At 28.9% G+C, this 17,090-nt stretch overlaps 2 protein-coding genes across 3 annotated transcripts in view; both read right to left on the reverse strand.

Moving 5' to 3' along the window:
- Nucleotides 1–4,037: 4,037 nt before the first annotated feature.
- LOC109862265 overlaps nt 4,038–17,090 on the reverse strand; it is a 21,999-nt gene continuing 8,946 nt past the window's right edge. The window contains exons 1-3 of one of the 2 annotated variants that reach the window (XM_020442261.1): nt 5,061–5,242; nt 4,714–4,965; nt 4,038–4,423 (exon numbers count right to left, since the gene is read on the reverse strand). In XM_020442261.1, coding sequence (XP_020297850.1) covers nt 4,084–4,423; nt 4,714–4,949 — 576 coding nt within the window. In that variant the 5' untranslated portion in view covers nt 4,950–4,965; nt 5,061–5,242 and the 3' untranslated portion in view covers nt 4,038–4,083. Of the gene's footprint in view, nt 4,424–4,713; nt 4,966–5,060; nt 5,243–17,090 lie in introns of those variants that run through there. The other variant, XM_020442260.1, reaches the window with a different exon arrangement.
- LOC109862264 lies at nt 12,774–16,151 on the reverse strand. The gene is made up of 8 exons (XM_020442259.1): nt 16,050–16,151; nt 15,703–15,954; nt 15,168–15,441; nt 14,451–14,573; nt 13,600–13,767; nt 13,291–13,500; nt 13,032–13,159; nt 12,774–12,963 (listed from the first exon to the last, which is right to left on the reverse strand). The coding sequence occupies exons 2-8, from the start codon at nt 15,936–15,938 to the stop codon at nt 12,774–12,776; spliced, it is 1,329 nt and encodes a 442-aa protein (XP_020297848.1). The 5' UTR covers nt 15,939–15,954; nt 16,050–16,151.

Genomic DNA, 17,090 nt, shown 5'->3' on the forward strand with positions numbered 1-17,090 from the left:
CTTAATATAATATCAATCGCTTAAAAAATGTTATCAACATAATGACACCACTTATAGTTTTAAGATATTACTTTTAAAAAATCACGAAAAAATTATCGGTAAATATAGGTAAATATGAGTAAATATACCGGTATTATCGTATACCGGTATATCGTATACCGTATATCTGCATTTCGGTTTGCATAAGGATTTTCATACAATTACCCAAAAATATCGGAAAAATACCGGTATTTTGCATACCGGTATAAGTCCCTGGTTTTAAGTGCTGTGAACATACAGGACATACGATCTTCTATCGATCTTTTTTCTCTTGACTTGTGTGACTGCATACCAATAAATTTATACTTTTTCTACTCAGAATATTTTCGAAGTAATAAAAAAGTTTACAGCATAGTTGCTGCTTATATTAGTCAGCTATTTATAGTTCGACAATAAAGAGAACTTCAAATAGAATAAATCATACATGTGCTGTGGCACTTGTACTAGAGTCCTAAAATAGTTAAAAAAATAGCACTCTACTTTACTAAATGTATACATTATGTATGTACATACCCTATAAAACGCTATATTTTTATCATTATACACTGCTGTGAAAACTAACTGACACTGAGTGCAATGCCTTGTTGTTGAATAAATAACAATGAAGAATTTTTACTACCACGTGACGGCAATGAAAGGTAACCGAAAAAATCACGATCTCTTTTTTGAAGAGTCGCATTATACGCCAGTGTACCACATTTGTAATCGTCCAATTTCAATAATTACACAAATTCGCGTCAGTACTTAATCACATGTGTGTGAGTGTTTTTTTTTTAAACTAATAGTAAAAACCAAATGGTGCAATTTTATATACTATAAAAAAGTTAACATTCTATTTACAGTACGTATATAATATATACACACTATCATAAACCAGTCAAAAAAAGTATCAAATTCAGTATTTTTATAGAGACGTTTTTATTGTCACAGTTTTACTAATTGTCACTTTTTATGGTCACTTTTTTTCTTTACTGTGATAAGAATAAATTGTTGCTTAAAAAGCGAAAAAACATTGTTTTTTGGTTTATATTTAATTTTATTCCCCTACTGATGTTTACAATTTACAAAAATTAATAAGTTGATACTTAAACTTGATTATCTTTTATCTGTTCTATAAATATTTGTATAAAATAATTTTGTTTTTATTCTCTCTTAGATCTTAAAACTATAAGTTTATTTGTTCTCATATTACAATAACTTAAAATGTCACAAAAAATGTAGTAATAATTATAATTCCAAAATTACAATTATTATAATTACACGTAAATATGATCTTACATAATTACTTTTTTCTGGTACAATATGCACAGTTTTGTTATACGTACTCAGATACTTGCAATGTCAAGCAATTCTTTTTATCAAGATATAAAACGATTCTTGTTTCTTTTAATCGTTTTTTTAAATCTATGTCACATTGCCTTAATATGAATACTTATCTATTCATAGTCTCATATTTTTTATGTGGTTTACTAAATGATGAATAAATTTGAACATTAGGTTTTTGTGATTCAAACTGCTTTACATCCTCCAGAGTTACAGAACAACCAGTTATATCCAACTCTATCAAGTTTGGTAATGTCAAAGCTATATTGATATCAATTCTAGTAACATGCGAATAATGTCTAAATCGAAATAAAAACATCAGTGTTTAAAATAGTTTTGGTTTTGGTGTCTAGACTTACGATTTACCTAATATGTAATTTCTTCAAATTATTACATCTACTTATATACCGACTAAAATTTGACAACAAATAGTTCTGGAACCTCTCGTTTTTGTCACTGATTATTTCTTTAACTCTATTTTCGGCATGAAGAGGCTAAAGCAAAAAAAGTTATATTATCATTTAGTTCGCAACAAGAAAGTGCTGAATTGTGTTACTACTATTAACAATACATGCAAGCGTGTATGTTTGAGAGGCAAAAATAAAGAAAACAAAAAATAGAGAAGACATACTTCTACTGTATATAAAAAGTTATACAACTCATCAAACTCATGCAAAGGAATATATTCTTTGTAATAAAAGATTTGTAACTCTTTTAATGATTCACTTGACCATTCGTTTCTTAAATATTTAGGACAATCTAGATACAGTTCCTCTAAAGATTCAATTTGACAAAACCATTCAACTAACTTTTCTTCTATTGATGTGTTTCGAAAGTCCAGAATCTATAAAAAGAATAAAAGAAAAAAACATGTCTAGAAAAGTGTGCTTTTCGCAGTAGTAGATGGAATGCAGAACTATTAATGTTTTAGAATAAACAATACCTTTACTTTTTGGCACTTACAAGTGAAAGTAAATAAATCTATGTCTGAATTAAATACCCGTACACAAAAACATGAAAATATTTTAAGTTTCTGAAGTTCTGTAAGGTTACTTATATTTGTCAAAAATGTCGATTGTAGAATCCATAAAACATTATTAAACATCAAGTGCTAAAATTTATATTTTCCATAAAGTTTTATGTCGTTATAAACAATGTGTATGTAAGAGTATGTGTGTATAGTACAATACAATAGATATGTATAAATACGTATAGATATGTAAAATATATATGTATAGTACAATAACTTACTTTTACATAAGGTACGAACCTACATATTCCACGAAAAAAATGGTACGTATACGATAACAGTATAAAACTAGTAAAAGCTACACAATTTTTGATTTCAAGTTTCTGTATAGTTGTTGACATTTCTGGCGTAACCTACAATTAATTGTAATAAAGTGACATGTACCAAACCTGAGAAAAAAATTTAACAACTTTAATATGCTATATATAAAGTATGCTTTGCATAATAGTACTATAAAAGTGTCAAATGTATTTTGATATTGCTATAAGTGTTACAGACACATTTGATAATATATCGATATTAACATACAAAGATGTTTTTTCGGGTTTGAACCGCGTTAGTGTCATTTTAATAACGACGTTTCGTGAACATTACAACTCACTTCATCAGGGTTTGAAGAGCAGTCTGATACAGTATTAGGCTGCTCTTCAAACCCTGATGAAGTAAGCTGTAACGTTCACGAAACGTCGGTATTAAAATGACACTAACGCGGTTCAAACCCGAAAAAACATCTTTGTATGTTAATACTACACACCGCGAAAGCATCAAATATCAAATATATCGATATTTGATACGAATACCCAGTAAACAATTTGTTCGCAATTTGCCGGCAAACTGTCAGCAATTTTAAGCAAAACTACTCAGCAAATTAGTATCAACTGTGTCCGCATTAGGCTTCGATTTTGTTGCCAAAGCTTGTCGACAAAAAGTAACAGCAACTTGCTAGCAAAACCCGAGCAAAGCTTGATACATATTGAAACATATTTTGGTCTGAGACCAAACTGACTTTAAATATGAAGCAAGATCTGCGCAACACGACACAGCTTTGCTTGGTTTTTGCCAGCAAGTTGCTCTTATATTTTGTCACCAAGCTCTAATATATTTTTGCTAGCAATTTTACAACATTGCCAGACAAAACAAACTCTGCATCATATTTGATGTCTTTCTGCTAATAAAATTTGTAACAAGCGTTTGGCAAAATCTGTTTTGAATTTGACAGATTTGGTTATCTTGATATGTACGACATTATTATCATTCTAAAAGTATTAAAACGTAACAAACTGTACAAATATAAGTAATGGTAACTTGTAACATTTTATTTTACACTTTACACTGCTGTACTTCTTTTTTTTTTAAATTAAACTCTTTCTTGCTAAAAACACTTTATATACAGACTTACTTAATACACAATTTCATCGTAAGCGACTTAGTTTCAAACACCTAACACATTTTATTCTAGCATTAAGGGCCTTCTACAATAAGATATTAGTAATAAATCAGAAGTCAGAAGCAAGAAACTGACCAATCACAGTCAAATCACAGAAGAATAATCGATTGTAATTAATCAATTTCTTGCTTCTGACTTCTGATTTATTACTAATATATTATTGTAGAAAGCTCTTTAGAAATGTACTAACACTTGAGACCAAAAGCACACCGCATAAGAAAGTAAATAAAAAAACTATTGTATTCTAATTTCCTAATAACTTACAATTTAGCTGTTTGTTAAATGTGTACATACTGTAAATAGTTTTATAAAAAGTAAAATATACCTCATCCATATTAATAAAATAGTTCTCGATTTTTAATGTGTTAAGTATTCGGCATATTTGTTTCACTTTAGAAAAAAATAAATGTCCAAGCAGATTTTCACTATCTTGTTGGAAATCTCCACGTATTGCTAAGGTGTGTGTTAATGGTTGTAAAAAAGTTTCATACGGCTCCATTTGAGACGGAAGAATAGGTTCTTTGCTGTAGTCTAAATTCCATAAAATTTTATCTGCCGCTACTCTTGAAAATCTTGTGCAACATCTATAATAATATAAATATAAATATTTATAATAATATAAATATATTTCAACAAAATCTATTTTAATACATATAAAATATAAGTATATTATCTTAAGAAGAGACGATTGATATTATTTCAAACGACTATATGTCGTTTGACAAACTGTCACACAAGCAATACGTATAATAATAAGCCCGCTTTTCTGAAAGATACAGTTTGTCAACAATAGCAATGTCGTACTATTGTCGCTATCTATACAGTGTTTCGGATATTTATCTGTCACTCGCCTCCCGTAAATAAAACAACTCACAATCGGAGATTCTTCAAGTTGTTTATGTCCATATTTTTAAATATACAAAGAAGAACTTCATCTGGAAAGTCAAGAATAGTTTTTGTTGTTTGTTGTTTGTTTGTTTTTTTTTCTTGTATCGGCACATCGCGGTCGTGCTGTTGTGTTTTATCATCTTCTACTTCAAGTTCTATCTTACTGTGGGTCCTTTTTCTAGGTTTGCCCTCGAAAGAAGTCGAAGGTTTGTCCTGGTCCATGTGTTTATTTTTTGTACTCATATATGAAAAACACTTGATACTTAGATAAAGAGAAAAACGACAAATTTACATTTAAAAAATCAGATATCATCTCGTTTGTGATATGCTTACGTTTAGTATTATTGCCGGCGATTGTGAAGAACTTGAAGGTCCGATATGTTGTCGAGAGATGTAACACACGTGTATCTTCTTTGGCCTACAGAAGCTGAACCCAATGCCGTAAGTCCGTTTCATTAACTTTCTTTTTGAATTTTAACTGCCATCCCCACAACTTCTTATTTCTGCCTATGCTGTTTTACCTGTCAGTTTTGTTATCTTTGTTTATCTTTGATTGACACACTACTTACGTCATACTGTGAATGTTTGCCANTTATAACTATAGATTCCTACTTTTCCTACTGACAGTATTGTTGATGTAATNGAGAATTACTGCACCTCTTTCTCTATTTGAAGTTTATACAAGATAGATATTTTTAAGTAAGTAGGAGGGTATACGGAGTCTCTCATATATGAGATGCAAAAGTAGCATACGAATTTTAAGAGAGTGAAATTTCAATTAAAAAAACTCACGTGTAAGATTTACACGTATACATATGTGTACATCTATATATACACGAATATTATCGCAAAACTTCCAGCGAAGTATTGGCTCTTAATGACCGATTTACATGTACTTATAAATATTTTCACAAAGCACACTTTATCGTAAGGATATTCTACAGACATTATTATGAGATATCGCAATATCCATAAGACATTTCAAATTGGTCTCAGATATCTCTGAGAGATATCCATAAGTTGTACTAATGTCCGCTTTAGTGATATNTTACGGATAACATAGATAATGTCCAAAGGGTATCCGAGAGAACTCTAGAAATATCGTACGATATAATCCCACATAGCACGTAATATTATTGCAATTATAGAAATATTACCGTAATGTTAATGTAATATCTAAATGTCAGTAATATGTAACTGTCCGCCGAAATGCATCACAGCAATATTGTGGTGATATATAACAAAAAAAATACGACACATTGCCTTGTAAGAGAATAGCCCCTTGCACACAGCCCGCGAGACTACTTGATCTTTACTAAAATATAATTCTTTTATCTACGTATTATCAAGCTTTTCTACACATTTTATTTATTATTTATGTATAAGTTATTATTTTATTAAACCTTTTACAGTGTAATGTACCTACACCAATGGATAATAAATTTTTTTAAGTATTATTATTATTATTGTTGTTGTTGTTGTTGTTGTTGTTATTATTATTATTTATAATTTAAAATACATTATTATAACGTGAACAAATGATTTGGTAACATATGCTGATTATTGTAGTCAATTCTTAATAAATATATACCACAAGGGAAATATAAAATATAAATAAAAATAAATATAATATACTATAATGAAGGATATAATATATAAAAATATGTATACACATTTATATGTATCACTTTTATTATATAATAATAGTTGTACAGTAAGTAATTTTATAGTAAAAGTGTTTTACACAAAAAGTGTTTTTTGTTGATATAATACATTTTGANAACAAATGTAAAGACGGTGTAATTTTTTTTTCTAAGATGTTTGAATAAGTGTTAGACAGTTTTATATATACGCTTATTTTGTAAGTATAAAAATATTGAAAACATTTATTTAAAATTTGAGTATTACCTAAAATAGTGTACATATATGAATTTATATTGAGATCGCATTTACACTTTGAAATAGTTTACGATATTCTCAAGATAAAATATGTTGTGTGTACATATGTCCGAGAGATATCCACAGATGTGGAAAAGATATCCACCAAATATTATTTGGACAGTTTAAAATATCTAGTAGATATCCATAAGATATATTTGGAATAATTGGAATAAATTTTATAATGTTCACAAGATATCCTGCTTTATCACTTGGCTTTACATAAAATATCTCACGATATCTTATTGTAATATCCGGAAAATTACTTATTGGGATATTTCTGAGATTGCACTTGAAAATCCCGATGATTTTGGGATATCCGCAAGATATAGTGTGCTGTGTGGGTTTATATTTTCACGATGAACGAAAAAATAGACGGAATAAGGCATACATGTGCTGTGATACTTGTACTAGATTTTTGACGTATGTAGGTAAACTATTTGTAATATCACACAGTTTGGAGATCTTTTTATAACTATATATAACATTAGACAAACTTTTTCGATTTTGTATATATTCTCGTCACACCTTAAGAATTACTTTTATTATGTTACAAAAACCGAAATTGCTACAAAGAATATAATATAAAATCATACTCGTTAGTTTAATTTACAAAACGAATTATTAAATTGTACAAATATTAAATTAAGTATTTTTGCTGTTTAATGAACGCGGGACTTAAAAAATGGATTTTTTGTCGCAAACAATTTAAAACATATGTCATTGTTTTTAATATGGTTTGAAATGTAATAATTACGAATAAAGAAAACTTATAGAAAAACAAACTAACGACAAACTAATCTTGGGAAAAATTACTTAATATAGCAATACTAATACAGTTAAATTACTAATACAGTTAAATTTTTTAAAAGTGTTATTTAAAGTGTAAGAGTTTACTTAATAAATTTTGAAGTAATTTAAAGTGTGGAAAACATTGATGTAAAGTGATCTAAACAAGTTAAAAGTATTTCAAGAGTGATTTTAAGAGATAATCTTAGAAAACACAAAAATTTCAAAAAATGATTTCAAAATAGTCTTTAAGTCTTCTAAAGGAATAGCAACTCAACTTTATAGCTTCTAAAGTTATTGTTTTTATTATTTATAAGATTTATAAAACTTTATATAGCATTTAAAGGTATTCTTTTTATTATTTCCATTGTATCTAAAATTTTTTAAATGCTTCTAAGTTTTTTAAGGTTTGTAAAAACTAAACATTTGTTTCCTTGTATATAAAAAAACAATTCATATCTTTGCAAGAGTTTTTTTAGTTTCTCTAATTAAGTCTATTTCCTGATAGGAAACTATTTACAAAATTATGTGACAAAATCTTGCACTAAAATTGTAATTTGCAATTATACAGACATATTTTAGGAAATAGATGCAAAAACATTGCTCTTTTCTAAAATATTTGTAGTTTTTTGCAAAATTGGTTTCCAAATATTATTTCGGCAAAAGAATAACGATATGGCAAATCATCTTAGCAGTATATTTGCAAAATTACTTTCACAAAAAAATTGTTTCGCAATTTTTGACAAATAATATTTACAAAATTATATTTTGACATAACTAGTGCGTTATGGCGAATCATCTTAGTGCAATCATTGCAAAAACGTCGCCAAACATAATGCCATTTTTGTGCAATAGTTTCACAAATGTACCTATTAGGTTACACGCATTGTGGCAATGTTCCTATAAAAATTTTACTAATACGCCCAAATATTTTCCAAAGACAACAATCTTTTATTTCTTTACACTTTTTACATGCAATTACGATAAGATTCACATAAACTACATCGGAATATTTAATTATTTTTTTAAAGCTAAATTTTTTTTTTTTTTGTAACTTTGTAGTTATTCTTCTGATGCACAAGTTTGACAATTTTTTTGATAATCAACTTGTACAGTTATAGATACTAAAATAAAAAGGTTTAGGTAATAAACGCATCACATTAGGAAAAGCGTAGAGTAGCCTAAAAATGGTCGTAGACACATTTTATGTGGTCCCGTTCTTGAACACAGCAATACATGCGTTTTTTACTTATGTCCACGAATCGAGTGAATAAAGTGCTATATTCTCGCAATTGATAGTTGCAAAGTGAAAGCATGCTTCTTTTCTAGTCGTGTAACACACATAAACTAAAAAGCAGTTGTGCCTTGATTTAATATACCTTTTTAAGCTCAATTTCATGCAGAACTGACGCGCTAGTCACATTCTGTAATTGTTAGAAGCAAGCGACTTGTCATACAAGTGAATAAAAACGACGAAAAGTAGTTAAAATGGCAGATTTTCCTACTTAGGAACATGTAAAAGTCGCACGAAGTCGCAAACTTGAGAAATAGAATAAATGAAGACTTAATTGGAAGTTAAATTCTTATACCATTTTGTTCATTTTTTGTCGTTTTTTTTTATTTTTACGAATTGCTATCTCACTCGCTTTAAAGAATTACCGATCGTGAACATCGCATCATATTTTACCGAAATGTATCTTGAAAACTTTTGAGGAATAAAAATTTNCAGACGTCATATAATTAAATGTGGCACCATATTATAGACATTTACCGACTTTATCAAACCACTCATCTATTTTGGTACATGTAGTTTTGCTAGAGACATATTTAAGTGTTTTATATACCTCAAAATTACTAAAGAAATTCTTTTACTTATTTACATAACACACTGTAAATATGCTCAGTTTTACTGAAATCGAATTTTTTAAATGCTCTGTAAAAATCTTTTTTATTGTATATTTTGGTGTTTTTCAAAAGGAACTACTCTTTGTAAACCATTTTATGTATATATATAAATAATAAATTACACGCTTTTGAATTATCACCAAGAATAATATTATTTACTTATTTACTAGATTCAGTGAGATAATCGTATGATATACCATCACTGGTGACCACCATCTATCATTTATCAAAATAAATAATTTTATAAACAGAAATATTTATTTTCTCTGTATTAAACTAATATTCTTCAATACTTAATTCTTAAGCATCCGGCATGTTTGTAAGATAAAAACAAGTAGAGGTTCAATAGAATTTCTATAAAATGATATTGTAACGATATTTACCATATGATTCCTACGATAGAAAGTACCACATACTGCTAAGCAACCTGTTACCAGTTCTAATATGTGTTCATACTGTACACACGGATAAAATTCGAGCAAGTACGATTTTTTATCATAATCCATAATCCAGAGCGATTTATCTAATATTAGTCTTGATAATCTCTGACAACATCTATGACAAAAATCTCACAACAAGGTTTATTTTACGAAATAAAAAATATATACGAGAAACGAGTATAAGTATTTCACACGACTGTATTGTGACAAACTGTCATACAAACACTGTTGAGCGATAAAAGAACCTATGCTTAACAGCTGTAATTCTGGAGGATAAAACTTGTCAACAACATCAATGATTTAGTAATCGAAGCTGAACTTGAGAAGAAAATCTTATTATTACGCATATAGACAAAAAATTGGTCAAAGTAAAGATACCAAACCACTTGTTAACAGCCAATTGCTGTGGAGTGGAAAAGATTTCTGCTCGCATGAAATATGCGCAAAACGGACAAGGTATCATCTATTTTCTCGACGTAAGCTCAGTATACTATGACTATCTATGTAAACGATACCTAACTGTATCGTTTTGAATATTTCTTAATCACATCAAGGAAAAAAATAACACAAATAAAAATAATTCTATCACATTCTATTATATGAAGCAGAATTCCACTCGGTAGTTCAAGAAGATTTCTTGTTTGCTTCTGGTTGAGTTTGTTTTCTATCACTCTTTACTTCGATTTCTGTATTACTGCTGGTTTTTTTTTAGATTCTTCTTCAAAAACAGTAGAAGATTGAAAATGTAGTCTGTATTTATTTGTACTTTTTGTTTTGCACTTATCTGAAAATCAATTACAAAGTAGAAAGTAGGAAAAGCGGTACATTTTCATTTCAAGACTTTTAATAATTGTGTTTGTAATAAGCTTACGTTTAATACAAGTAATGTAAGGGTAATTGTTGCACCACGTGTTACAAAACGTGAAGATTATAATCGACTTCAGGACGCGTAACATACATTCATATATATCTTTGTCACACGAACTGAACACGTTGATTCAAGTCCAAAACATAAATTTTCTGTTTAAATGTTATCTGTTGTCTGTACCAAACCTTCTTACTCGAGTCTATAGTGTGCTATTTTTACTGCCAGGTTTATTATTTCTGATTATACTAATTGAATAAACACACTAGTTACGTCATATTGACATTGCAAGTGTGTCAGTTCTTAAATCAAATCTCACGAAAAGTTCTACGCTAAGTGTTCGTATTACTGAATTTAGTAAAACTTTTCTACATTTCGAGAGATGTAATTTGGCGTTTCGAGTATAGAAATATAGACTATTCTTAATTATATTGGTAGCACCGCTTACGAGATATATGATTCCTTAAGTGGTTATTTTTGGTTTAGTGCACTTATGGTTCAGTGGATTTGTAAAGCTAGTTTATACTGCATTCAAAAATTTTTTAATTTTATTTCCGTTTAAGAAAGTGTCGTAAGATACTTCTTGCTACACCAGTTCTACAATTTAGAATGCATTCTGTCTGATTCTTATTTGGAAAAATTTTTGCACAATGCAAAAGAATAGCGATAGCAATACGCAATAGTCACAGAATTTCAAATCGTCGAAATTTTTATCGCCATTTGTTTATTCCGTTTTCTGATTTACAATGATACATGTGTATTTTTGAATGTTAAATTTCGTTGTGTTTACCGATAGTTATAAATACAAACCTTATAAAGCCGATGTTTGGTTTCTTGTTATTGCTATTTTGTCGATTAGTGCAAGAGGCGTAACAACACAAGGCGTTCTTTGTGTACTGGCGTTTCAGTAAATCGGTGATATGCACGCTTCATTTAATTGTCGCAGTTCAATGTTCGCCTAAACGACAGCCATGTTTACCATTACTTTGCTGATCACCATTAGTCCTGGTAAGAGCCTGAATACACTTGTCGCGTGTCGCGACGTCACACAACAGCGCGATAATCAAAATGCATTTTCTAAATGGATGATCACATTGCGGAATTGTGTGATGAATACTGACAGTGTATATCAAACCGCAGTCAAAAGTAATCATGGTTTAGTTTTGAAACATATAAACCAGCGTGTACAGAATACAATCAACGCGGAAAACAATATATATTATGTAACATTACTTAATCATATATGATTCAACCTAAAAATTCTAAACTTACATATACTGTATAAATTGTAAAATTATATTTACAGTACATATATAATATATACCACCTATAATATAACCGTCAGAAAAAGTATAAAGTTAAGTATTTTTGTAATGACGTTATTATTTTACCCATCCTTTCGACTTGGCAATTTTTTGTGATCGATGCTTTCTCTTTAACGTGATAGGATCAAAAGTTTGCTTACAACAAGAAAACACTGTTGTGTGTTTCATATTTGGTTTTATTTTCATTATTACGTTTACAAATTACAAGACAGTAGTTGTAATGCAAACAATTTATGGTTACTTTTTTAAGCTGATATGTATAAGGTTTAAGTTTATTCTAAGTTCATCATAATTTCTCACAGTAGTCAGTAAATAAGTTTACGCGTCTACAGACTCACATAATAATAAATATTAAACTAAAATATAAAATTTGTTGTGATTGCGTTTCTATAGTCGATATGACACCAAATATCAATTGTTTAAAATTAATACGTAGATATTTAGAAGTAAGAATTTTTTATGTGTTTTATTAAAATCTGTATAAAGTAATTTTGTTTCTATTCTCTCTTAGATATTAAAACTATAAGTTTATAACTTTGTATATTACAATAAGTTGATACAAGGTTTCGTAATAATTATAATTGCAATTATAATTACTACAATTACGTAATTGTGATCGTCATGCACACTTACTTTTTTCACGAAAATTACAGGTTTGTTAAAATTACTCAAATACTTGCGATATCAAGTACTACTTTTTATCGAAATAGGAAACAATTTTCGTTTCTACCTTGTTTCTTCTATAATCTATGTCAAAATGATTTTGTATAAATACTTATCTTACTTATACTGTTTTAGCATATCGTTCATGTGGTTTACTAAAAGATGAATAAATTTTAACATTAGGTCTTTGTGATTCAAAGTCTTTAACATCTTCCGGAGTTACAGAACAACCAGTTATATCCAACTCTATTAAGTTTGGTAATGTCGACAACATAATATTGATATGTGTTCTTGTAACATGTGAATAATGTCTAAAAACATATATAAGCATTATTCTGTAAATTAGTTTTAGTTTTTGGTTGTTAGACTTACGGTTTACCTAATATGTAATATCTTCAAATTAGTACATCTACTTATATAACGACTACTATTTGACAACAAATAGTTCTGGAACAGATCGTTCCTGTAAATGATTATTTCTTCAATTTTGTTTTCAGCAAGTTGAGACTAAATCAAAAGAAATTATATTATTATCTAGTGCGCAAAAAAATGGATGATGTTTGTTACTACTATTGTATAATGCAAGCATGTATGTTTGAGTAACTAAAATGAAGGAAACGAAAATATGGAAGACTTACTTTTATTGTATCAAAAAAGATACAACGCTTATCTTCAATCAAAGGCCTGTATTCTTTGTAAGAAAAGTTTTGTAACTCCTGTAACGAGTTAATTGACAATTCTTTCCTTAAATATTTCGGACATTCTAAATACAGTTTATTTAAAGAGTCACCTTTACAAAACCATTCAAGTAGCTCATCCGCTACTACTGTGTTTTGAAAGTTTAGAGTCTATAAAAAAAGGAAAAAAAATTAAACACTTCTATAGAAAAGTGTGCTTTTCACAATAAATAAAAAGCAGAGTTATTAAGGTTTTGAAATAAACAATACCTGAAGCTTTTGGATGTGACAAAGAAGTGTATTTAAAGTAATGTCTGCATACGAACATTCTTGCACACGAAAACATGAAGTTACTTCAAGTGTGTGAAGTTCTGTAAGCATACATATAGTGGGCACAAGTAGCGGCGTATCCCATAGAACGTTGTTCCAAATCAAGTGCTAAAATTTATATTTTTAACACAGTATTGTGTCGTTAAGAGAATACTGAATACCGACTATAGGAACCTGTAAATGCACGTTGTAATATTTCGTTTTGTGCCGTATTTACTGCATAAAGTCCAAAATGCTTTGACAGAAATTAGTAAAATGTGCTAAAATATTGCTGTTGTTCTTTGGAATGTTATAATTTAGTATAAATTTTTCTTTTACAGTTTATTTTTATACTCTCACCATATATTCATGTTCATATAAGTATTTCTAAAATATGTACGTATCTTATGTACGTATTTTATACTAAACTACAACAATGAATACGACAAACAAGACTTCAATGAGACTCTCACATTATGATTGGAATGTATAAGTGACAAAAAAAAGCGATTCTCGTAATGACAGTATAAGTTATCATATACTATCTTTGTGAAGAAAAAAAGAGCAGTATATATCTGTTTTTAAAAGCAGTATGTAATGTTTTATATTTATTTGCTTATGTAGAAGCATTTTTTACGTAAAGCAGTACACAAAATTAAACAGTAGTGAAATTTATTTTTAAAACATTGATTTACAGGTCTTCATAGTCGGTATCCAATACCTTCTTACTCAAAATGTGTATGTATGATACAGTACACTAGATATATATAAAGATGTATAAACATGGAAAAGATGTATAAGCAACAACTTACTTTTATATTGGGGAAACAAATAAAAAAACAACTACGCCACTTCAAGTTGTTATTAAGACGAGTACTAGTTATACAAGTTTTGATTTCAAGTTTCTCAAGAGTTGGTAAAGTCATCGATATATACTAAAACAATTTTAATAAAGTGTCATGGATTTGTAACAAAACTAAGGAAGAAAAGTTTTACCAGATGTATAATGTGCTATAAAAAAAAAGTGTCTTGAATAGTACTATTATAAATGTAGCATATGTACTTTGATAGCTATAATTTTTACAGACATATGTAATGATATTACCACACAATTATTATTATTAATAATATTATTTTAAACGTAGGGAAACAAACCGAACTGCAATAACGTAAATACTGATACTTTTTGTACGTGACAGTCCTTATTTTAAAGAAAGTGAAAGTGCATTGTAGAAAATATATTTAGTAGACAATTTGTTTACATTTGGATGCTAAGAAATTGAGACCTTGCAAAACACTACTCAGATATTACTTAATATAAACTGACATCGTAAGCGATTAAAGTTGCGAACAGCTGAAGCATTCTATTTTACCATTAATAATATACTATACCATTTAAAAAAAAACGACTAGATCAAACAAACAAAAATGAAAAATTATCGTATTATTGTGTTTTCATAATACACAGTTTAGCTGTTTGTTGAATGTGTACGTATTGTATCAATATTTTCATAAAAACTAACATATACCTCATTTATATCTTCTGTAGTTGTAATAATAAAATACTCCTCAATAATCAATGTGCGAAGTCTCCGGCATATTTGTCGTAATTTAAGAAAAAAACAAGATGAAAGAACATTTTCTTTAAATTGTTTAATATTTCCACGTATTGCTAAGCTGTATGTTAATGGTTTTAAGAAGGTTTCATACGGCTTCATTTGACACGGAAAAATAGGTTCTTTGCGATAGTCCAAACTCCATAAAAATTTATCTGCCGCTAGTCTTGCAAATTTTGTGCAACATCTATAATAAATAAATTTCAACGCAACTTATTTTGAAACATATTAAACATAAGTACATTATTTTAACGAGAAGCGATTGATATTATTTCAAACGATTATATATAGTTTGGCGAACTGACACACAAGCAGTACGTATACTAGTAAGCCTGTTTTTCTGAAATATCCAGTTTGTCAACAATAGCAATGTCGTACTACTGTCGCTATCTACGCATTGTTTCGGATATTTATCTATCATTTGCTTCACATAAATAAAAAAACTTACAATCGGAGATTATTCAAATCGTTTGGGTCTACATTTTTGAATATACAAAAAAGAATTTCATCTGGGAAGTCAAGAATATTTGTTGTTGTTTGTTGTTTATTTGTGTTTTTGTCTCGTTTCGGCACATCGTGGTCGTGCTGTTTTGTTTTATCACCTTCTACTTGAAGTTCTATCTTACTGTGGGTCCTCTTTCTAGGTTTGCNTTTGAAAGAAGTCGAAGGTTTGTCCTGGTCCATGTTTTTATTTTTTGTACTCATATATGTAAAACACTTGATACTTAGATAAAAAGAAAACCGACAACTTTACATATAAAAAATCAGATATCATCTCGTTTGTGATATGCTTACGTTTAGTATTATTGCCGGCGATTGTGAAGAACTTGAAGTTCCGATATGTCGTCGAGAGATGTAACACACGTGTATCTTCTTTGGCCTACAGAAGCTGAACACAATGCCTTAAGTCCGGCACATAACCATTCTTTTTAAATTTTAACTGCTGTCCCCACGTCTTATTATTTCAGCCTTTAGTGTGCTATTTTATCTGTCACTTTTATCTTTGTTCATCTTTGAGTGACACACTATTTGCGTTTTACTGTGAATGTGTGCCAAATATATCTATAGATTCCTACTTTTCCTACTCACAGTATGTTTGGTGTAATGGAGAATTACTGCATCTTTTTCTTTCTTTGAAATTTAACAAATTAGATATTTATAATTTTACGATAAACAAAAAAATAGACGGAATATGTCAAGCATGTGCTGTGGCACTTGGTCTAAAGTATTCACGTATGAGTACAATATTACCATACAAGTTGGAAATACTTTTCTAAACATATATACTATTAGGCAAACTGTTCCGCTTTTATATATATTTTTGTCAAACTTTATGAATACTTTTACTTTTACTATATTACAAAAGTAAATACCTACAAAATAGTGAATAACATTGTACGCGCTAAATGTTTTTCTAAACGGATTCTTCAATTATCAGAATAGGAAGTTAAATTTGGTATGTAATTTTTGATAAACGAAAAAGTAAAAAAAAGCCCTTCAATCGCGAACAGTTTACAAAAATATTTTATTGTTTACAATATTGTTTAATATATGATAAGATTGCATGAGAACTGTAAAAATACATAACTTACGATAAAATAAATAACTGGTATATTTACGACCCTTATTTTGTCGCGCCACACTAACTTAGTATTAGTTAAGTAAATCAGTAATATAGAAAAAAGCTACCCGAGTCGAAATTTTGATGCTACTTTCAAACTTTTGAAGATACTTTGAACCTATTTAACTGACCAATATACTTATTTAAACCTACTTTGACACTTATATTCATTTACTCCTCTTTTGAACCTTTAATTCTATAAATTTTACGTTACT

The sequence above is a fragment of the Pseudomyrmex gracilis genome, unplaced genomic scaffold (assembly GCF_002006095.1).
Source record: "Pseudomyrmex gracilis isolate BER0280 unplaced genomic scaffold, ASM200609v1 scaffold_1558, whole genome shotgun sequence".
Taxonomy (NCBI): domain Eukaryota; kingdom Metazoa; phylum Arthropoda; class Insecta; order Hymenoptera; family Formicidae; genus Pseudomyrmex; species Pseudomyrmex gracilis.